Below are 23,299 nucleotides of genomic sequence, written 5' to 3'. Positions count from 1 at the left end.
AAAAAAAAAAAAAAAGGTAAAAGATGTTAGTTGAGTCCAAAAAGCTAGAATGATGCTATGTTAGCTTGTGGCTAACATAAAAAGACATAAATAGAGCTGGGATAAAATATCTCTAAAAAAACAACAAAGGTCTTTTTGATTTTTGCTAAAAACTACATAAATATAATTAAAAGATCATAGGGAGATATTTTCCGATATAAAAAACACTGTTGAGTGGGACTAAAATAGCACTTTAAAAATTGTTTTAAAGGTCAAGCAGTATTTTAAAGCCTGAGAGCGTTCCCGATAACATATAACGGCAAAACCAAAAATGCAGTGATGATGTTTTCACCTTGTATCCAAGCAGTTTTCCTCTGACCAGCTCTCTATCTATCGGTGCCCAGGTCACTTTAACTGTAGTGCTGTTTATCAGAACAACTCCAACGTCCATTGGACTCTCGAGTGGAACTGAAAAAACAAGTTTTTATGATGGTCAGACATCAAGTGCAAATTATCCCTACTAAGGGAAAATAAATCAACCGACTATAAGTTACCATCTTCCCCTGAATACCCAATGATAGGGTCTGGGTCAGGTCCATCTCCAATCGCGTTGGCAGCCTGAACTTTGATTTCAAAAGCAACATAAGTGCCGACATCACCAATAATAACATGTGACTCTTTTGTTATGTTTTCGTGCCACTTCGGTCCGCTGCCCACTGCTCGCCTCCACAGCACCTTATAGTGAAAGTCAGGGCCATTGAATTCATGCTTTTCCATTTCCTGTAAAAAAAAAAAGAGCAAAGTCAGAGTCAAAAAGAATTTAAGTTTTAGCAACTTATAGAGAGATGCTTTGAATAGCAGTAGATAATGCACCTTCCAGTCAATGACCAAAGTGTCTGGGTGTACGGACTCACTCCTGACATACTCTGGGTTTTTGTTTGGAGCTGTATAAGGTAAAAAAAGACAATTTAAGGTCATTAAGGGTTCACTAAAAACAGTGTTCAGGTAAAAGCAAACAAAAAAGGCTCTACCTTCAGCACTTGTATTGTAGATTTCAGATGGTAAGCTGGGGTTACTTTTGCCAACATCGTTGATGGCACTGATCCGGAACTTGTAGGACATATATGGCCACAGTGAAAGGACAGCATGGTCTTTGTTGCCTCGCACTTTCTCCAGCTTTTGCCAACCTCTTTCCTTCAAACTTTGATCTTCAAACTCTACCACATACTCTGCAGTAAAAAAAATCAACAGCAAGTCAAAAAAAGTATTATAAACCTTTTGAAAATTGTATTTTTGTTGTTTTTAATATGGTCTGTTGGGATTTTTTTTCTGAAGATGGAGGGCATATGTTAAGAAAATTAAACTTAATTGCATTGAGATTATTCAAATCGTTGTGAAATAACGCTTTCCTCATCTGAGCTGGCATCTGGTTCAAAACTGTACAGCTGGAGAGCTCCAATGTCACTCGCCAGTTTTGCTGCACTGGTAATTTCAGGTTTGGGTTGTGAAGGTGATGTAAGCTAGCGAGAGAGCCGCTAGCTAATCCTCAACAGTGATGGGTAGAGAGGGCGGGGTTTGTGGTGTCAGAGGCGAATTTCTAATGAACTACTGCCGCTCTCCAAAAACCATGTCCTAGAAAACAATACAGGTATTTGACTAAGAGCGAAATACACACAAATAAAAGACCACTAGGAACGCTTCTACAGTATATCAAAAGATGAACAGTGTAGGTCTTTAACTAAGGCAAAGTCAGGGGAAGACACTAAATATTTATGGATACATAATTTTTTATTACAAATAAAAAACTTAAGTAAATAAGATCATTGTTCACAGCTTGAAATAGTCTTGTCATACTAAACCAACCAGTTGAGTAGACAAATAACTTTGTCTTTGTTTTTTGTGTTGTAGCACAGAAAACAGGCATACATTTTAAGCCACTGAATTATAATAATTTTGAGCAACATTTTCTCAGCACTGAGTTCTAATATCTGAAATATAGTTATGATGACGCAATCTTAGCTTTTTAAATTTAATATAACCATAATGAATGGAGAAATGATCAGTGAAGTCAAGAGGTGCTTACTTCTTAAAAGTGGGAATAACCTCACTGAATTATTCATAAATCTATTAATATTTGGATACAACCAAACCAGGGATAGGCAACTCCAGGCCCCGAGGACTACATTCATATTTTCCAACATATCCTGCTCTAGCATCTTCTAATTGGCTGGACACACCTGAACCAGGTGATCAGTCATGACTAGGGCTTGGATATGTTGAAATCAAGGAGATAAAGTGGTCCTTGATGCCTGGAGTTACCTATCTCTGAACCAAACAGAGTTATAATGTGCATGTGTGTGTCTGCCTGTACTAAACCTTGCACAGGGCTGTTGTGGTCATCTCCAGGAGTCCATCTGAGTGTGACAACGCGGTTGTCAGGATCTGCAAGCAGGAGGTTGCTGGGGGGGTCTGGGCGATCTTAAATAATACCAAAAAATGATGGTGATTAAAATGATCTGTAAGATTTTACTTTAGACAGTTGACAAATTGTTATCATGTAAAGCGTGTAATCTTACCAATTAAAATAAGAGTGCCGTTGGCTTTAGCCATGTCCAGGCTAGTGATGACTTCACAGGTGTACACCCCCTCATCTTCTGTGTTCACATCAGCTATGATGAGGTTTGATTCATCAAATGTGTACCTGAAAAAGAAAAACAGACACCTTTTCTATGCTATCTGATTGCTTTTATAAAATTCACATCAATTACTGTGATGCTCGCCACCCCTTAAACCAGTTAAAGAAAATGGAAAATAAAAATGTCGTTTCAGCCTCACTTTGTATCGCTGATGGATTCCTGAAGCTTCTGATTGTCCTTCCTCCACAGAATCTGAGGGTCTCTAAAATTGGAATCAACAAGGGCATTACATGGGAATAATGCCTCGTTTCCAGGCTGCACCTTCAGCTCCCGTGGCATAGACAGGATCACGGTTCTGTCTGGAGGAGAAGCAAGGTCACAAAGTAAGACAGATCCCCCCCTGAAAAAATGAAAACTTGCTTGTGTGTCACTCACTGAACACCTCCAGTTCAGCAGTGATTGACAAGTTGCTGTTCTGTACATTGCAGCTGTAGAGCCCCTTATCATCGAAGGTGACATTAGAGATCTCAAGAGCCCCACTGGTGAGCAGGTTCACTCTTGGATCAGCGAGAAGCAAAGAGCCCCCTCTTTCCCTGGAAAAAAACACACAAAGAAAGACATTCAAGATGTCTTTTGGATTACAGCTTCGCTTAAAGAGTACAATCACAGCAGCCTGTGAAACCAAATGGCTTTTAATTTGATAATAAATGAAAAGTTCCATCTTCAAACCACATTTGGATGATTAGCACTGCAGAAAGTGACCTGCCTTACCACATGACTTTAGGTTTTGGAGAACCAAAGGTCTTGCACTCCAGTAAAGCCTTCTGCCCTTCTGTATGTAAGTAGATCTTCCCATCTTTAGTAAGAATTTGAGGGGGTAGATCTGAAAAAAAAAAACAAACATAACCAGGTATTGAACACAAACATAGATTCAAAGTAGTAGATTTTAGTGAACACTCACTGATGACGTAGACATGCGTGTTGGTGAAGATGGTTCCATGTTTGTTGGAGGCCCGGCACTGGTAGACGGCAGTGTCTCCAAACTCCACCTGCTCAAGGATGAGGGACCCACTCTCCACCCTGATACGCTTAGAGTTTTCTGTTGAACGGAAACACGGTCAGTGCTTCTCGAGAAGCCTGTAGATAGTCAGCGCTGTAGTATTTCCAATAGTGTTCCAACCTGGAAGGGGACCCCCGTTGACGGTCCAACGGATGGTGGGAGAGGGGGTGCCGTCTGCCTGGCAATCTAATCTGACAGTCTCACCAGCAGCGTAAAGCTGACTAACTGGCTCTTTGATCCAATAAGGAGCAGCTGCAAAGACAAGATGTATGGTATTCAACATGTAGTTTTGTATGTATTTTAGGGTTTGTTAAAAATATGTTCTTGGTCTGATTAGAAGTAAAGCCATAATAAAATAAAGCCATTTCTCACAGTTTAGCCAGAATTTTTAACTCTGCATTCTCTATTTTTATTTGGTTAAAGTCCCACTTTGATCATCTTTTTGATCTATACTAAAAGCGTTCCCAGTGGGTTTTTAAATATGATTATGTAGTTTTTAGCCAAAATTATAAAACCTGGGTTGTTTTCTAGGACATAGTTTCTGCAGAGCGGCAGGAGTTCATTAGCATGGAGCAACCCCACTCCCACTTCTCCTAGCTTATCTATTGATAAGCTCTCCCGCTAGCTTACAGCCCCTCACACTCACAACCTTACAATTGTTACAAAAATGGCCAGCAATATTGTGGCTATCCATCCGTACAGCATAGACAAAATGTACATGGATCTAGTCGTCTACAAGTGGAATCATCGGAATGGAGCAGAGCAGGAGACTTGTGGGCCATCCAGTGTATCTTCTATGACACAAATATGCTCTTTTTTAAATTAAATTTTTTGTCTACACCTGATTCACAGCAGTAAGAATAAAGAAACACGCAGAAAGACCATTTCAAGCTTAATTTTCTCAATATATGTCCTTCATCATCAGAAAAATGCCACAAGAACAGGATAAAAACATTTAAAACGTGATATTCCTTGGCGTGGGTCTTAACCCACAATTTTGCTTTACTATTATAATTTAAAGGTTTTGAGATTTAGTTTGAGTTGTATTTTAAATCAACTGAGCTCATTGAAACAACTTAAGATTTAGTGAAAAAAAAACTAGAAAAAAAATTAAAAAGCAGAGAGTCTTTAATTTCCTTCCCATGCCGTCGTGAGTGTATTTCTGTGAGCCTTTGTGTCTGACAGAGAGTAAGTAATACACACCTTCCACAGTCAACATGAAAGTGTGTTTGGCTTTCCCCTGGGTGTTTTCAGCTATGCACTGGTACTCTCCCCCGTCACTTTCAGAGATATTTAGGAAGCGTAGGCGGTGGTTAAAAAACTCTTTGACAGTCCGGGATTCCGAAAGCTCGCCGTCTTTTCTCAACCACATCACTTGAGGAGTTGGACTGGGGACAAAAGTGGATGAAAATGGGCAGGAAATCAGAAAAATTATGCACGGAGAAGTGCAAATCTGTAGTTTTATGTAACAAACCTGAATTATGTAAGGAAAAGATTATAAGGTAAAGTTGACAAGTGAGAAGAAGTGAAAGAAAGATGAGAGGTAGGAAAGACTGATTTTAGGAGGCAGCCTATATTCCTTGACAGACACTCACAAGCCTTGCGCGATGCACTCCAGATCAAAGGTCTGTCCCCTGAGGACCAGGTACGTGCTCGTGGGTCCAGTCGGAGTTATCATGTGGGGTCTCCGTTTCCGCACTACCGAATTTGCTGGACGAGGGGGAAGACAAAGCAGAACTCATACATATTTACAAGCAATTTTTGAAATTGCTGTGCTGCTGATAGTGCAGCCACTTTAGAAAAACACTCATACAGGGTGTGGAGCTGACAGGAGGGGGTTGGGTGGCGGGGGAGGTTCATGTCTCCCTCAAAACATAAAGACACAGACAGAGGTCTCGTGTCAACATGTGCTTGTGTTTCTAACCACTGGTTGGGCCACAGATGGCGGGAGCCCTCTCTCAGCGTGAGCCGTATCTCATTAGCCTTGGGCTAAGAGGGTGATGGATCCCACAAAAGCAATGGGACATCCACCAGACACCGCTATTACTGCTTTGGTCAGCACAACACACCACTGCATGGGGGGGGGATGAGGTGACTTTGATTCAGCTAAAGGGCGTCAGTGAGTATCAGCAAATAACATTTTGCACATGCCAATTGAATGCAAATATTAGCATGAAATGCTTTCAGATAAACACTGTCACTGTAGCTGCATCTTAACCCTTTAATACCTGTGTTTGTGTTCTTTGATTTATGTTCTTTGATTCAGAATCTGCTGGATTGACGTTGATCGTGTTAACAGTTGAAAAGTTACAGAATGTTAAAGAAGAAAGATTTTGTGTTTAAGCATCACCGGCGACGCCTCAGGTGATAAAGGGTTAATGGATAGTGAAGATGAAGAAAAATCTGAATTTGCAGAATTTTTAAAAATGCATACATTTACAAAAAACTTGTGTGGAAACTTCCATTTCACTTTGATTGCTAAATTTCCAAGAAATGTACTTAAATAAAACAACCTTTTCTTTTTCCTTTTTTGATTAAATTTAATGTAATTACAGGGTGGGACAAGACTGTGTACAGCCCTACTTGTCATTAAAAGGATGAAATGATTTTGCTAAACAACAATATAAGTAGGGGCAGCCGTATTGCAGAGGTTGGCCTCTGATCGGAAGTTCTCAGGTTTGGTTCCTGCTCCGTCTGCCCACGTGTTGAAGTGTCCTTGGGCAAGACACTGAACCCCACGATGCTACTGGTCTGTGAATTTGTGTGTGTGTAGGTCAGGGGTGCCTCAAGAGCCTACATGTTTTCCAAGCCATGGAAGCTTCTTATTGGCCCAACACACCTGATCCAGGTAATCAGCTGCAGATAAGGCAGGGTTTCTAGAAAACTAGCAGGAGACCAGTCCTCGAGGACTGACACTGGTGTAGGTGAATGCGACTGGGCCTGGACCTTCTAAAAGCGTAGTAATGCACTATATAAGCATACTCCTTTTACCATATAATGTCTTGTAATTATGCTTATTTTCTACTAAATTTTATTTAATACTACTACTGTCAGTTTTACGTTTTTAATCTGGTCATGTGCAATTCCTTGATCGACAATATGGTACCACCAATTTTATCCATGTCTAGCTTTTAAATTTGCAAAGTTAACATTGAAACTAACAAAAAGTAATTAAAAAACATTTTTCAGCTCTGTAAAAGATGCTATCTTAATTAAATGTTACTTGAACAAACACTGGAGAGTCTGAAGATTGGTGATGCCACACATTTCACAAAAACACTTTCTATGCATTCACTTTTTTTCCACACATAGAAACTGTGGCCCCAAACGTGTTCAACTTCTTTCTTCATAACTTCTTTGTTTAAATGTTTCCCACAATGCTTCAAGCCTTTAGTTTTGTTGATATCGTCAGACTTAACTGATCTTAAAACAGAACTCACAGGGTTTGACCTGAAGGGAAATGGCGTCTTTCGTCAGAATCGTGCGAGTTTCCATGTACTGGAGGTTGCAGATGTAGTCATCCCTGGAGTCGGAGGTATTCAGATAAGCAAAGTACAGGTTGCCATCCTTTCCCACTACCACCCGATCGCTTAGCTCAATGTGGCGCAGTTCTAAAAAACATACAATAAAAAAATATTATCAGTAGGATGAAACAGTAATGAAGAAATCCCACAGCTAAACAGGAAAGGCAAAATATTCTTATCACTACATATGGGATTTAACAATAAATAAAAATATGTATGCTCCAATTTGTACATAGACAACATCAATACAAGCATTTTACTCATATAAATTTCAATTTTCCTGTGAAAGTGGAGGGTTACGCAGTCTGAGGATCAGTTTCGCTGAGGAGACAGAAAGTATCTGATGAAAACAGGGCTGCAAAGATGATGCACTCACTCCAGTCCATCCAGTGGATGACGGGCACCATGGAGCTCTCCGGAGGATTACACTTTAACGTGATATTAGATCCCTCATCCGCCTTAAAAGTGGAAACTTTTTCTTTCTGCAGAGAAGGTAGACCTGAAAGAGGGGTGCACATAGAAACAACAGTACAACAGGTGAGAACACAATTGACACAATGTTTAAAACAAACAAGAGGATGAGAAGAAAGTTTTTCAAATGAGTAACTTCTTTGTTTTTTTTTTTTGTTTTTTTTTGCTGTGATGTGTGACTCATGTGTAAATGCTCTCTCTTTCTCCTCCCCACTGAACCATTGTTAATAACCCCACAGGAGCTGCTGAAGAGTGCTTCACATGACATCAACTCAAGAGTGTTTCTGGGGAAACTGTTGTCAGGGAAACAGTGAAGGAAGCAGGTTGCCCAGGAGAGAGCCAGCCACACAGGTGCATGGATATTCATAGGTGCTCTTTACTTTTCCTCAGGGCTTACACGCCAGTTTATAGATCTGCTACTTCATATTTACATGCAATAATGAGGTCTAAGCTTCAGGGAAAAGGTTTAATCCCCCACCAGACTGATTTCTGGAAACAAGATACCATTTAACCATGCAACTTTTTTAATTAACTAAAACATCTACCTCCAATCCAAAGTATGTAGTTTAATTTACATGTTTCGTTTATGCTTAAACATGTTCAGATCTTAATTTCTCATAATAACTCCTCCTCATGTTTACCATCAATGCTGAGTGTGGCCTCTTTGGACATGGCTGTCCCCAGGTCATTGGATGCGTAGCAGACATATTTGCCTTGGTAATTCTTCAGGTTGACCATGTTGCTACCATTATATGCTTTGAATTCAAATGAGCCCAAGTGCTCTGAAACCTTCAGGTGCGGTTCACTGCGTGGGTCAAACTTGTGTCCATCCTTTGTCCACGTGAAACTTCAAGAAAGAAGAGAAAGGTCAGTGTCGTTGACATTTCTGGCTGCTCCTCTAGGATTTAAAGTCACACAGACAGTCCTGTCAATGTCCTTTCCAATAAATGCAAGATGTTACTGAATTTAAAGTCACTAAAGAATGACTACCACCCAGAATCGTCTGGAGTGTAATTAGGATCCTTTTATCCACAATTATTTTTTATGTTAAAGTTTTGAAGAAGGTTTCCTCAAAGATTTAATGAAATTTCTTTGACATTTGAGACTAAAAAGAAACAATACTTTCATGCTATATTAATTTAAAACACAAAAAAGGAAGGTAAGTTTCTCGTTTGGGCAGATGTGAAGACTAACCTGGGTTCAGGTGTTCCAGAGGCTTCACAGCTCATGATGAACTCATCCACACCCACAACTATGACCGACTTTGGAGGATTAACGATCACAGGAGGTCTCTTGACTGAAAAAGGACCCAAATCCCAATTAATGCACTGTCATCACTCGCAACAGAAGACATTTTAGCTGGTTTTTATTGCCCCCCTTCAAAAAAAAAAAAAACTGCAAAGGTGCATATGCATCAACCCACAGCCACTTTAACAAATGGCACAGAAAAACAAACCAGCTGCTCATAAGTATTTTTAGTCAATATCATTTAAAAGACTCCCCAGGAGAAGAGATTACAGGGCGAGAAGAGGAACAAAAGTAAGAGAGCAGGGAGGGAAAATAGGTTGGGATGAGTGGAAATTAATACAGTGTGATGTATCACACGGTGGTCCCAGTGAGACTTAAAAAACTAAGGAAAAGGAAGAATCTAGGAAATGTATGGAAAACACAAAGATTTCGTTATTAAGACCACCCAAATGAATGTTTTTTTGTCATTATTAAAACATCAGAAAAAACATCTAGTTCATTTTAAATGAAATATGTGTTATGTTTTAACTTAAATGTAAGAATTTTCTTCTCATTCAACTTGAAACTTAAAAAATGAAGCTAAAAATAATAAAGCTGTACATCCTGCATGTTAAAGTACAGAGACAGCTGAAGTCAGGTGTGAATTCCAACTGGGCAGGGAGAGGAAAGTAGGACAACTGGAGGTCTACAGTACATGACAAAAAGGTGCTTAAGATGGAGAGCTCAGAAGTGCACTTGGGAGAAGGATGAAAGTGCAGAGAGACAATGTGCAAAGCAAAGAGAAAGAGAGCTGCAGGAGACAGGGATGGAGCGAAAAACAAACAAGATGCGAGCTGGTAGAGACGTCAAAAGCAGCGGATGGAGGGAAAAGAAAGAGAGTGGTGAAATTTAATGAAAGAATTCCCAATGATTGAGGAAATAAGCTTGTCTTCTCAGCTGATCAAATTGAAGTTAGGGCTTTAGGCGCCGCTCCATTATTGGCAAAGGAGGAGGAGGAGGAAATGGTGCTTAGTGCTCTAACTCCTCTTCATTTCTTCATGTCTTTGATCTGACAGCCTTGCTGCATCCTTATAGACAGCTTTCTCTCCTCATTGCTTCGATATAACCTGCATGGAGTCGGTAAAACGCACTTCTGCAAAGATGAGTGAGCATCTTTACATCCCGTGCATTCATAAAAAAGCACATTAGGATAAAACCACAAATGCAAACTAATGCAAGATTCATGTAAGTGTTGAATCAGGAATGTTTGAGTTTGCATGATGGGGGCATAATGTCTGCAGGGTAATGTTTACAATGAGAACCTTGCATCAGATGCAGTACTACAGTAAACACATCGATAAAGCTGAAAGCACTTACTATCACTTATGTGGTCTGTTAATCCATGGAGTTGGCCGAAGCAGCAGCAATAAAGGAAAACATTTCAGTTTATTTAGACAAATAGATGGACAGGAAAAACGGGCGGACATTTGAAAGCCCAATGGCGGACATTAGAGCACATACAACCAATGAAAGGAATTTAAAATGTTTTCTAATTATGTATTGACTCGTCCTCTTTATTGATCCTGATCACTGTCTCAGTGGCTCTAATCAACATGTCAGAGAGTTCGTAATTGAATGCAGGGAACATTTGACCCTTTCCATCTTTGCCCTGCTCCTCCTTCCTTCTCATCATCCTCCTCCCTTCAGAGGCGGTGGCCTTCTCACCTCTGTGTCACCCTCATCTCTTGAGAATTAGGTGAAAAAAAATTGCTGCATTTCATCAATATTCATACATCTGGACTCATGAATGCAAATGGGAAGGAATTACATGTTTTAAGGCGAACAACAAGCAAAGGAAACAATGCTCTTTCTCTCCAGTGGAGCTCTGTGGGCAGGTCGACTGCAGATGAAGATCAATTTCCCTGCAGGGCAGCAAGCTCAGCTTTATTTTTAATGCCAAGATATTGCACTGAGGAGACGGGACAGGGAGTTAGAGCAGAGAAAAGATCCACCGGATTTTCATTGCTTTACTTCTTCTATAGTCTTTCAAATATCTCCCCAAACGGATGGTGGTTTTCACCAGGAATTCAGATCAATAGAGAGACTAATCAATTTCTTGTGAGAGAACAATTTACAAAGTAATTAGACACACCACGAGACAAACTGGGCACTGTCTAACGAAGCCCCCGACAATAGGATTTCCAGTTAAATGTTCTCCATCCCTGAACATTGAGATTATTAAGGAAGAAACACATGTTGGTTCAGCCCATTTGCACTAATCACTCATGATTAAAGATCAATATCAGAGTGCTCTGATGAATCCGCAGAGTAAATTACACAACCAATGGATCAGCTTTTTGTTGGCAAATGTAATATGAATCAGTACTCACAGTTGGAGGGTATTTGTATGACTGCTTGGGCACCGAAGCAAAGGAAGGTGAGGAAAACAAGAGGGAGGTGGGAGGAGCGCTGCCCCCTACTGCAGACCTGCTGTTGCTGCACGCGAGCCATTGCTCACTGTCCCATCAAAGCCCCACCTGCTCACTGAAAATGCACACAGAGGCAGTTCCACTCTCTGCACGCACACACATAGACTCCAGCCGAGCACGTGTCTTCCTCTGGGTCTGACGCTAAAGATGTTGGCTTCCTTTCATATGCTGTTGGTCCGTCAGGATCCCTTTGTAATCAGGTCCACGCCCTGCTGCACGTCTCCCGTCTAAAAGATAAAAAAAAGATGGTGATGGGAGGGGGGCAGAGACGCCATGTGTCAGAATGGCAGAAGAATTGCTGTGCACCATGTGGTCAAACCAGCAGACTGACCCTCTTTTATTGAAGAATAAAGAAAGTCTTTACAAATGGAGGTCCAATATAAAACCTGTCGTGCATGGCAAACAAAACAACCTCTTTTTGGTTTTAATGACATGATCAATGGCCCATATGGAAAGGCCAGTCGGTGGTACAGATGGACAGAATGCCACAACAAGAAGGGAGCACAGCATCCCAGATGGGGCAAACCCAGACGGGTGAAAATCTGATAACACAATAACAGTAGACGGATAGTCGTGTTATTTAACTACATTTTCTGAGCTGCGCGGCTCTTAGCATGCTTGGGTGACATCACAGTGATAAAGATGCGATAAAGATGCTATAACTCATGGAGAGGGAGGCAAACCACCCCTCCCAGGAGTCTATCCATTCTCCATCTGCAACCATTGGAGAGGGTCCCCCCCGGCCTCTCCTCCCCCGCGGCACCACGTGGCGCAGCCCGCTGACTGTTTACACTACTCAATATCACACACAAAGAGCTGTTACAGCACACAGTGATTAAGATGTACACGGGAGACAAAGGAAAATCACGTCGACAGAGGAGAGAGGAGAGGCTGGCAGCTCTACTGGCCAGAGGAAAGAGTTTTGGCTCAGGCCGCCGCCGTTGCTGGCAGTGGAATAACAGAGCGACGAGTGACCTTGACTTGACAGAGTGACGGAAGAGGGAAACTCGGAGGGTGGGAAGAACATGGAGTGTGGCCATTATTTTTTATGGATTTAGTGGCTGGCAAAATAATTTGTCATCATTTGATTTCTACATTTAAAGGAAGCAAGAATGTGGATGTCAACATCAGAAGAGTCACTTTACATTAGATTAAAGACCAAGTACGAGCAGAGTTCTTAACAAGATCGTTTAAACCAACAGTTTTGGGATTAAATGAGCCGGTAAGCCATTGTAATAGCACAGTTGCCCTTTCAGAAGACGGGAGAAGACTTCAGGAGAGATAAACAGTTTAAAGAGGGATTGAGTTGGAGCAGAAAGGAAGTGGGAAGGAGGTAGAGAATAAGAACCATGGGAGGAGGGATTACACAAAGGGAATACTGGATGCTAATCCTCCCCACCTATACATCCACTAAAACAGACATGGAACATATCTCCTCCTGTGAGCATCATTCACTTTTTCTTCCTTCAGATTATCTCCATCAAGCTCTTTAGTTTAGATCTTAAGAGACAAGAACCCCGCTAATCTTGAACAGGGCCTCCAAATAGCTATTAGAGAAAAGTAAATGAAGCGTAGTTAACTAGGGTATTAGCTCTGGTGTTTGTCTTAAGTAAAGGTGAGAGTTTCCGAGAAACCGCAGCTTTAAACTGATGCTGTGGGATCAGACAGAAGGATGAGCAGCAGCATGGTTTATCATTTTGTCTGCCAAAATTCACCCTAAAACATTCCAATAAACCCACACATTTTTGAAATGATGTGCAAAGAACATTATGGTGGATAGGTTGACAGTCAGAGAATGGAGGCAGGTGACATTAATCTTCAGTTTTGAGGATTTTTTTTTACAAAAAAAAAGCTTTGTTTCTATCTATGGGGAAAATGCTTTAACAAAACTACATTGTAACAAAAAATAACATTTCAACATAAAACATGAGTTGTTGTATTAGTGTATTATTTCAATGAACATTTGAAAGTCATGTTAACTTCTTTTGGCTGTTATAACTTAATTTATTGTTCAACATTTAAAAATCTAACTTTTGTTATGCAGTTCTTCTGAATCAAATTAACTTTCAAATTTAATTAAAAAGAACTGACATATTTATTTGATCAGACCAGAGCTCTGCAACCTGCTCCAGAGCCACATGTGGCTCTTTTATTAAAGAGAAATAAAAACATTTCTAAATGTTAAAAAGTAACTATAAAGTAAGAAGTGAGAAAGTAGTATAAGTAAACTAACTCAAACTTTGACTCATTTACAAACAGTCGAAGGACTGTCCATATCAACAAGTCGAACTACAACATTTTTGTGTCCTGCCTGTCCTGCACTGCAAAAAAATAAAAAATAAATCAATGGACGTCAACAAGCACAATCGGTATTAAGGTGCTGCAGATTATTAAGGGAATTTTCTATTTTTTAAAAAGTTAAGGAATTTTAAGTCTGTTTAAAAAATATGGGAGGGATCTCTTCATTACCTCGGATTTAATTTTGGTTTGTTAGATTTACATTTCTGCCAGAGATGCCCCAACAGCAGTGAAACTAACTATTTTTTTTATTTAATCACTGCTGACATCACACTTGCTATTACTACTTTTGCTGCATTGAGATGATGATATTTGACATAATCTTTTATTTTGAAAGGAACTTCTGTCAAAAGTAAAGTAAAAGGTTATTTTCTTTCAATGTTTGTGTTTTATTCAATGCAAAATGAACAACAGTTCATTTATGTTTATTATAGTAGCAACAATAGCATAAAAACAAATCAGTGTCGGTGAGGCTTAAACACAATATTTTTAACATAGTAGAATCTGAAGGAGAAAAATGGCGCGAGCCACTTTTCTCGTTCAGAATCCATACGAATTACGTTGATAGTGTTAACTGTTGAAAAAATACAGTAGACCAAAGAACACAAACACTGGAGCTCCGGTGTTACACGGTTAAATAAAAAATGGTTGAAACATCAGTAAGTTGGTCATATAGTGAGATGTTCTGTGTAAGTTTTAGCCCATTTTTGAATTCTGCATTTTCATCTCTGTCTTTTCTCTTTTCCTTTTATCTCTAGAAGTTAATTGTTGCTCCGAGACGGCAATCTACTCACACCAATTAACAAATCCTGGTTTATTTTTTGCTATTCACGTTACATTTGATTAAATATTTTTTGTTTGTTTGTTTGCTACAAATTGCAATCAGTTTTCTTTACTTTGAGTTACCAGTTCTTTGTCCTCATTTTCCAAATTGTCCTCTAAATCTATTTCACTATAGATTTACAAGTTGAACCCATCTGTGCACTCAGTCTGGGCACCTTCACTCTCAGTGTTTAAAGAATATCTGGTGACAAGCTGGTCAATAAAGGGGCTTAAAGCTGGGAGTAGCCCACCAGTGAAAGTGGTGAAGCTCTGATTAGCCAGTCTGCGAGACTGACACACACCTTTGAGGTGGACTGACACAGTGACAGGAGATCATGCAGATAAAAGCCGCCTGTTTTAAAAGCCTCCAGACAGCAGGCAAGGCTCGCCTGGGTGTACTTTAGTGATGCTCAGAAGGAGCAGTAAAGAGAAGCACAGTAATTGTTCAGAAGGGGACAGAAAAAATAGGACTGAAATTAAGGAGAGACTCAAAGAATATAAAGCAAATCCATTCACAGACACATTTTCCAAGCTGTGTGCCCAGCATGCAGCCAAGGAGTCGCTCCATTATCACCGGGGTGAGCGACTGACACGCAAGCAGATGCCCCATTCCACCTCTTCTGGGTCACCGCCGCGCCGCTGCCAGTGATCCAATCTCAGCCGTTACCTGCTTCACTGGACAGGGTCAAAGGTTACATGTGTAGTGCCTGCTAACAGCAAAGCCGAGGTGACCCGACGGTGAGTCTGAGTGCTTTTAAAAGCTATCATCACTGATGTCAAACAGAAGTCTTCAGTCACAGACAGACTGAGTGAAAAGCTCCAATTAGAGGGCGTGCCTGACTGCAGGAAATTAGCCTGCCAACATGTTCCAAAGAAACCATGTCGTCCGTTTTGCTAACATGTCAATTATTCATGAATTACTAATTTGAGCGTTTTTTTAATGTTCAGCCCATTATGTAGACAGTCACACCCTTTTTCCTATCTGTAAAAGCTTCCTGGTTAAGGGGGGGAACAAAAACTACGGCGTCAAATCAGGACCAGATTAACATGAATGAAAAACCACATTGTAAATTTGCAAAAAAAAAAAAAGAAAAAATTGTAAATTTGAAAAAATTAACATAAACTTGAAAGAAATACTGAACATTTGAAAAAATAATTGTGAAATGTAAATCTTGAATACAAAATAAATTAAACATGAAACTGTTACCAAATTTTAAAAATATATTTATTTGTATTTTCAACTTTTTTGCCCATCTCTCCCTCTTTGCTTTCAGTTCTCAGTTTTCGAGTTTTCTCTGCCGAGCTGATCCTATTTTTACATGGGGGCAGAACTTTAAGCTCTACCGGGACATAATTTCCCATCGGATGACAGAGGGGACTCCTCACTATACATTTTCTACTTTTTTCTAAGACAGACATTAACTTTTTGCACACTGCTCCCTCTTGTTTAAACTCTCGAAGTTCAAACCTTGATAGAAAATAAATTCAGTTTTAGAATGAAAACGAGAATCTAATCACAGTGAAGACTTTTGTTACCTTGGCAAGCTATGTTCGCTGCTTCTTAGAAAAACACAGAGGAGATTGGTTGACAAGCTCAACAACAAAGTCACGCTGAAAAGGTGAACCACAATATAGAGAGGGAAAACTGTAAGGTAGTGAGAATGCTCTCCTAATGTCTGGTACATCAGGGTGGGGTGGCACCGACGGCAACATAAAAAGACACCGCTTTGGAGCAGAAAAGACGTCACATCACTTGACATCTGGGAATCATGGGAAATCATGTCCCGATAGCCATGAGCTTGAAGCCCCGCCCCTCTTAAAAAGAGGATCAGCTCAACTTTTCAGTTTTTCTTTTCAAATTTACAATATCTTCTTTTCAAATTTGCATTTTTATTTACAATATGGTTTTTCATTTACTTTAAGATTACCCTAATTTGACCCCATAAAAACACAATATAATCAAACTTAACGATTTTCGAGAAGTCTTATTAAACTAGCCTCACACACAGCAATTGCAAGATACTACACATACATCTCAAAACAGGGTTCAAACATCTACAGATCTCGTGTCCTGTCATGCCTTGCTTTTAAATATTAACCACCTGGAGCTGGGATGATGTGTAGGAGGAGACGATGCAGGACAGGAGGCAGAGGGGGAGAAAAACAAATGAAACCCCTCTTCCCTTAGGGTCCGTCTGTCTGAAGGAGCGTTAGAAGGTAGATGGATGGAGGGAAATTGAAAGGAGTGATTTAGCTAAAATCAAAGGTAGTAGGCACTAAAAATAAGCGGCCTTACTGGGTCACACAAGGAGAGGTCAATAAGAAATAAAAAAAATTAAAAAAAAGGGTAGATGAGAAATAAGATGATGCTGGTGGGAGGTAAATGATCGAGCAGCATACACAGTGAATTATTCATAAAAATCCCCTTCTTGTCAGTACTATTTGCCCTAAATTCACCTAAATTCATTATTCATTTGCCCCCAGCCCCATTCATTCATGGACCAGAGTGACGCTGACCATCCATACCTGCTGTGCTCAGCACGGCTGTTTGATTCTCTCATATTCACTTCAGTCGTCCTCTCTCTGCCTGGGTCATACTTAATGTATGAGCCTGTTGCAGTGAGACAAGTCTCCTGCTCAGTGTTTATGGTCTTTGATTTACTGTAATTTTTTAAATATTAGCACAATCTACGTAATTCCAGCAGATTTTGAAGGAGAAACGGAGGAGGAAGACAAACGTTGATCGTGTTAATGGTTGAAAAGTTACAGTAGCCTAGCCAGGCCAAATAGGCCCTATATAGCTTAAATGTAGGCAGAAAATGTGGGCCTCAAATGGGTCCACAGTTTCCATGGAGTCTCCACCCGTGTTTGCCCACATTGGTTTTAGTGGACACTCAGTGGGTAGGAAAGCTATGATAGCCAGCCGCCTGGTGGATAGTGTAGCCTGCTAGCCAGCTTCGCTGTAGATCTCCTGTATCGAGCTAGCTCGCTCAACTGTAGCGAGCTACAGAGCTCCAATGTAGCAGGCTAGCAAGCTCCTCCACAGTGAGCTAGCGAGCTCCTTTGTATCTAGCTAGCGAACTCCGCCGTAGCAAGCTCCACTGTTGCATGCTAGCGAGTTCATCTGTAGTGAGCTAGCAAGCTCTGCTGTAGCATGCTAGCACATTCCCTTGTAGCGAGCTAGCGAGCTCCTCTGTAGAAAGCAAGGAAGCTCTGTTGTCCACTGGGCGGCTGGCTGGCGTAGCTTTCTACCCACTGAGTGCCCACTAAAGCCAATAGGCAAACACAGGAGGGGTCACTACGGAAACTGGACAAGTCCATTTGGGGCCCACATTTTGTGCCCACTTTTAAACCTTATGGTTCCCACTTGGCCTTGCTGGCTGGGAGGTTAAAGATTTTTTTAGCTTGGCTAACATGGAATGTTGTGGCTTAATTCAATATTTTGAACGTTAATGGAAAAAAGAGGTTCACAGTGTAGCATAGCGGGAAGCTAATATCTGTCCCTGTTTGGTGCCTTTTTTGTTAAAGGCCATGTAACATTAGTTAGAAGACTGATGATGCGTGGCCAAATTCAAATGGAAATTCACCCGAGGAAAAACGGAGCTACAGCTTATCAGGAACCGAGCCACAAGCTGCACATTCATCAATACCGCCATTAGCATATGGCTTTGCAGTAGCTCCTTCCACTGGTGCTGAAAGCAGCAGTAGAAAGTGTCCGTCCTTCAATTTCAAAGGCTTCTGCCTCCTTTGAGGACACACAATACCGTGACCCTGCAGGTCTGACAAGAGTTAGGGGTTAATATCAGAGTGGCACAAAGATGGAGAAAATAAAGGGGAGCGGTGAGGGCAGACGGCCCGCTCCTTTTCCACCCTGGTTGCCATGGCAGCACAATCCCCACACAGCAGCGCCCTTTTACACATACAAATTCAGTTATTCAAACACATGGTCACTAACTGGTATGCAGGATCACTTACATATGCTCATGCACGTAGTCGCTCATGCACCGGTGCACCCCGACTCAAACACTGCAGTCACCCCCAGTCCTTTCTAAGTGGATAAATAGGAATTACGTGCATAAATTATGGATGGATTAAAAAAAAGGTAAAATAATACAAGATTTTTGATCTTCTCTAAAATTCTGTGAACAGATTACATAATTTATTTATTGACACACTGGAAATGCTGGAGGGGCAAAAACAACATGGTGAATAATTCAAAAAGGAAAAGAGAAGACTGATTAAGGTATCAGTGAGGACAAGACATGAAGATGGGGTACAAGAGGAAAATGGACAGACAAAAAGACAAACATAAGAAGAAGAAGCAATAAATCAGAGCGAGGCGTTAGCAACAAACACCATAAATATGAAAAATTCATAGAAGGCGGAAAAAGGAGAAGGATTTGGGTGCCTGAGGAAAAAAAAAATCAGAGATAATAGATGTGTGATCAGAAAAGGGTGTTACCCCATTGTAATGGTGTATCAGGTTCCTCCTGTTAGTGTGTTTCTGTGTTTGTGCATGAGTGAGTTTATCGGTAAAGATCAGCCTGTGTGTCAGCAGGTCAGCTAATCTCTCTTGTCAGCTAATGGAGCCAGTCTTGCAGATGGAGTGCTGCCTCCAGCTCTCTCTGCTTCCAGTATGATAGCTGCTGCTCACTTAAGTCCTCAGCTGATAAGATCATTTGTTTTTGGTCTGTCAGTCACAGATCTACGGAAAAATAAAGACATACGGCCACAAAAAACAAGCAGAAAAAAAAACATTCAACATGAATCTCACTCAATGTTTTGATTTTATCAGATCTCAAATTGTGTATAACAAGGGGCCTGATTGTTTTGGACGGCAGGTGTCTGCACTGTGTTGTATTGTGATAAACATTTAGCTCCCATTTAGTGTCAAAAAAAGATGAAAAAGTTACAATTTAGGACAGAAATTTACCCCAAATCTCCCCCTTAGTTTTTCACGCATTTTAGGTTTTGTCCATTTAACGCATGCTATTGGGTTGATAAATCAAGCGCAACTAGTTTTTGCACACATTTTTTAAAAATGCATTTAAACCTTTGGACTCATCTTGTTCTGTCTGATAAATGTTCAGCCACACATTTATCAAAGTCAAAGTACACCAAAACTTTTGTATTAAACGTCAGTTAAAATCATGAATTTAAAATATGAGAAAATAGAAAGTATTTTATTGAGATTTAAACTGTAGAGAGTTGCAATGAAAATGAAAAGTCAAATGATTCCTGGTAGACAAATATATCCTTCAACAACTACTTCAGTTGTTTTTGAAAACAGTAGTTATATGGTTATGCATTATTATAAATGTGTCTAAGATTTGTCATTAGCATGATAAAAAAAAGAAAAACTAAGCTTTTGATCATTTTTTAAATCTATAACTGTTGGATTTTACCCTGGTGCCATGCCCTTAAGACCACCCAAGGAACACTTCCTAAATCTGTCACTGGGTAGAGGTGAGGTGGGATCAACTGGATGTTTAACAAGAACAAGTGGATTTCCAGGATCTTTCACAGTGAGCAAAGGAATTTTGGAGTTCACTCTCTGTTTTTCAAAACCATTTTTCTTGGTGAGAGAAAGGGTAACATGGCAGCCCTGTTAAAACTTTATCATCCATTAGATTTAGGGCTACTTTGTAATTTATAGATAAAAAAACCAATATAATAAAAACACTCATCAATACCATTTTTAATCCACAAATAAAATTTGCTGCAGGGACTCCTTGCTTAGCTTTTCTTCAGCACATGGCCTTCCTGTCTGCAAACTTTCATTGCCAAGCTACAAAAAATCAACAAATCAAACTTTGTGTTTTTAAAGTAAAAACCTTTCACTCCGTCCATATCTGTGGAACAAAAAAACATTTTAACATAATTTGATTTACACCAACCCAAAGCTTCTTTAAAATATAAACTGAAATGAACTTATCACTAACCCAATCCACACTTAGATACAACAATAAACAATAAAACAGATCAGCAGCAACACAAACCTATAAATGTAAACCTCAACATTCTTAAAAAATAAGTTTTAAAGGGCCTATACCAGGCAAAATCAATTTTTTGAACTTTCAAGTGTGTTATATTGTTCATTATCTGCTATAAACAACCCCAAAGGTATTTTGATCCATTCACACATTTCTGAATCTTTCTCTAAAAACCTGCACTCTGCACAACCAGCCCTTCCCATACCATGAAAATGAGCGGGTCCTCACAATCTGATGTCACAGAGTGAGACAGGCCCTTTCAGGAAGAGTTTGCTAGCACCGCCCCCAGGCTAACACACACTTTAACGGTGATCAGCAAAAAAATCTTTCATCTTTTATGCACAATACCATATATCTACCAATTGTGATCCGTCTTCAGTATCCATCGGGTTTAACAGGTGTTTGTTATTTTAGACGCCGGTCTCTAATAGTGTCCGGACACCTTTAAGGCACCTCGCCACAAAAATTAATCATATTTAATAAATAATTTGTTATTTAGTGTGCCAAAGGTAATATATCGTCATATATATGAATATAGTTTACTGTGAAAGGCTTAAGAAAAACACAATTTTTGCTTATTTCCTGGGTTTTTGTAAGTATAGACATTAAAGTTAACACAATATAATGGCTTCAGTTTGCTTTTATTGCTGATTTTTGAACCGCTGCTATGTTTTGACAAAATTTGAAATGATAACTGGTCAAACACAGAGTTGTATTCATAGTTTTCTGTGTTAAACACATATCAGCCGTAGATACCAGCACACATAAGAACAAACTCTTCATGCACTGCTGCACTCTTGCTTGTGTGCTGCATCCACTTCATTAACATAAGAGTTTGTGCCTGCAGCCCACACTAATTACAGACACACCCCAAGTGTCATGGAGAACATAATATGATGCATCCAAACACCCCTTCACACAGCAAACAGCCTTACTGAACAAAGGCATTGGTTTTCACATTGCTAATTACAGCCAATCATGAGGATGCTGGGACTTTAGCATCCAGCATTTTACTATAATTCTTCTTATTTTGTAATAAAACAACATTTTAATCACACAAACAACACTAAGGCAAAGGGGGACTGTTATTTCCAGATTTCAAATGAAACATTTGTTTGAAAAGGAGTGAAACAAATAGAATTTTACCTAAACCTGTTTTGTGTTTTTATGATCTCTCCAAAAGTAATAATTTAAACTCAGAGTGTCTTTGGTAGCAAATGACTGTTTTAATTCAACAACTTTATAACAGGAAGAAAAGGACAAAGATATTAAAACAATTTAAAAATAGATCAAAAAGTGATCAGAGAGGGTCTTTAGGCAGTTCACATGAGCGTGTAAGTGTGACAACCAGCTCCACTCTCTATGTAGACACTAGTGCCTTTAGCACAAAGTTATCTGCATAGTTATCTGGAGATTTATTCATCTTAAGGGCATCTGAGAACAGCAACAGCAGTACGCAGCAATGAAGATGTTTCTGGTGGCAGGATGTTTGGCCCATGCAGCAGGTTGCCAACGCTGCTGGCTCATGAAGGCCATCATGTCGTTATGAATTTAAGTGGAAGAACTGTTAGCGTCGACCTTTCTCTCCCCACTTCTCTGCTTCCTTTTTCTTCCTTTCATCTGCGCCTTCTCTCTCTCCTTATCTGATGCAGACGATCCCCTTTCTCATTTTCCTCTTTAAAGATCTAGCTTTCCTTGTACTTCTCCTTATTTTGACCTTCCTCGCCACTTTTTTTCTTTTCTCCTCTCCTTTGTGGCAGCGTGCGGCTTCAAAGCCCGTTTCAGGAAACAGTAAACATGTTTGCGCTCGACCGTTTTCCTCCCTCTGAGAGAGAAATTAGGAGGAGATCAGAGGGATGAGAAGAAGTTTTTAAACGCGTGGACGAGTGAAGCCTGTGGGGATCAAAGCTGAGCCAGACAGGCCAATAAAAACAATCTGACATCAGCATCGTTTCTGTTTGTGTTCGCCCTGAAACCAGACACGGGAGAGCCAAGCTGGAGATGACAGGCCAGCCGCAGTGACGAAAAACGGCGCCAAAGGGAGACTGGCAAAGGCAGCGGATACTTGTAGAACCACGCTACAAGTACTGGTAGTTAAAAATGTACTAAAGAAACATCTGGTGATCCTCATGAAGCCCGACCAAGGACCTAAAGTCTCTCTCTAATCATTTTTTACTAATAGAAGGGAAGGGACTGATAGGAGGTTCCCCAAATCTTCTGATAATCAGCCAATTTCAGAACGCCACCCTCCAGCCACTTCCCTGTCTCCATGCTGCCATGTAACTGCCTCCATCCGGTTGTAAGAAACCCTACGGTAGCAATGTAGACACTGACTGCTGATGTGGCTCGGGTACCCGACGATGACCAGACGTCAATCTGGTGATCCCGGCTACCAAGGGTCCAAATGTGTAGACAGCAATGATGCTGCACAAAACTAATCATGGTTGCAACACATGACTCTGAGACTTGTGTATTGATGAGTTACTGTTGATGCTAAGAAATTAAAGGGCCTACTTTTTATATACCCTCGGGTGGCTGGTGGCACTTGATTTGGACGGCCACCATACCAAGAGATTTACACATCGTCCAATCAGAGCAGCTGTTACCCAAATTTTATGACATCATCCCCAACTAACTGACTGCCACCGTCTGTATTCATGACCACGGCAACGATCTTTCAAAAATATTGGGCGGCGGCAGCTTATCTTGAAAATTCTGCCAATGCGTCACCATTGCACGGTGGCAGATCCCTTTGTGACCAATACAACTACAGTGTTCCCCTGCGTATCTGCGTTTCATT

At 40.3% G+C, this 23,299-nt stretch overlaps 1 protein-coding gene and 1 long non-coding RNA gene across 5 annotated transcripts in view; one reads left to right on the top strand and one right to left on the bottom strand.

The window, feature by feature from the left end:
• The window catches only part of l1cama (L1 cell adhesion molecule, paralog a), a 44,993-nt gene that overhangs the window by 5,837 nt on the left and 15,857 nt on the right, over positions 1–23,299 (bottom strand). For 3 of the 4 annotated variants that reach the window (XM_024294091.2, XM_024294093.2, XM_024294089.2), the window contains exons 2-20: positions 11,288–11,613; positions 10,275–10,289; positions 8,865–8,967; positions 8,312–8,517; positions 7,576–7,698; positions 7,116–7,286; positions 5,271–5,385; positions 4,879–5,063; positions 3,796–3,927; positions 3,577–3,714; positions 3,387–3,498; positions 3,051–3,208; positions 2,815–2,974; positions 2,556–2,680; positions 2,356–2,457; positions 1,011–1,208; positions 853–923; positions 534–759; positions 332–447 (exon numbers count right to left, since the gene is read on the bottom strand). In XM_024294091.2, coding sequence (XP_024149859.1) covers positions 332–447; positions 534–759; positions 853–923; positions 1,011–1,208; positions 2,356–2,457; positions 2,556–2,680; positions 2,815–2,974; positions 3,051–3,208; positions 3,387–3,498; positions 3,577–3,714; positions 3,796–3,927; positions 4,879–5,063; positions 5,271–5,385; positions 7,116–7,286; positions 7,576–7,698; positions 8,312–8,517; positions 8,865–8,967; positions 10,275–10,289; positions 11,288–11,408 — 2,577 coding nt within the window. In that variant the 5' untranslated portion in view covers positions 11,409–11,613. Of the gene's footprint in view, positions 1–331; positions 448–533; positions 760–852; positions 924–1,010; positions 1,209–2,355; positions 2,458–2,555; positions 2,681–2,814; positions 2,975–3,050; positions 3,209–3,386; positions 3,499–3,576; positions 3,715–3,795; positions 3,928–4,878; positions 5,064–5,270; positions 5,386–7,115; positions 7,287–7,575; positions 7,699–8,311; positions 8,518–8,864; positions 8,968–10,274; positions 10,290–11,287; positions 11,614–18,481; positions 18,544–23,299 lie in introns of those variants that run through there. The other variant, XM_024294090.2, reaches the window with a different exon arrangement.
• On the top strand, positions 2,868–3,448 carry LOC118598945. Its single transcript, XR_004948180.1, has 2 exons — positions 2,868–2,998; positions 3,104–3,448. It is a non-coding gene; the product is annotated as an uncharacterized LOC118598945 (long non-coding RNA).

This window comes from Oryzias melastigma, linkage group LG7 (genome assembly GCF_002922805.2).
Source record: "Oryzias melastigma strain HK-1 linkage group LG7, ASM292280v2, whole genome shotgun sequence".
Classification (NCBI taxonomy): Eukaryota; Metazoa; Chordata; class Actinopteri; order Beloniformes; family Adrianichthyidae; genus Oryzias; species Oryzias melastigma.
This window is presented reverse-complemented; position numbering and strand designations above follow the sequence as displayed.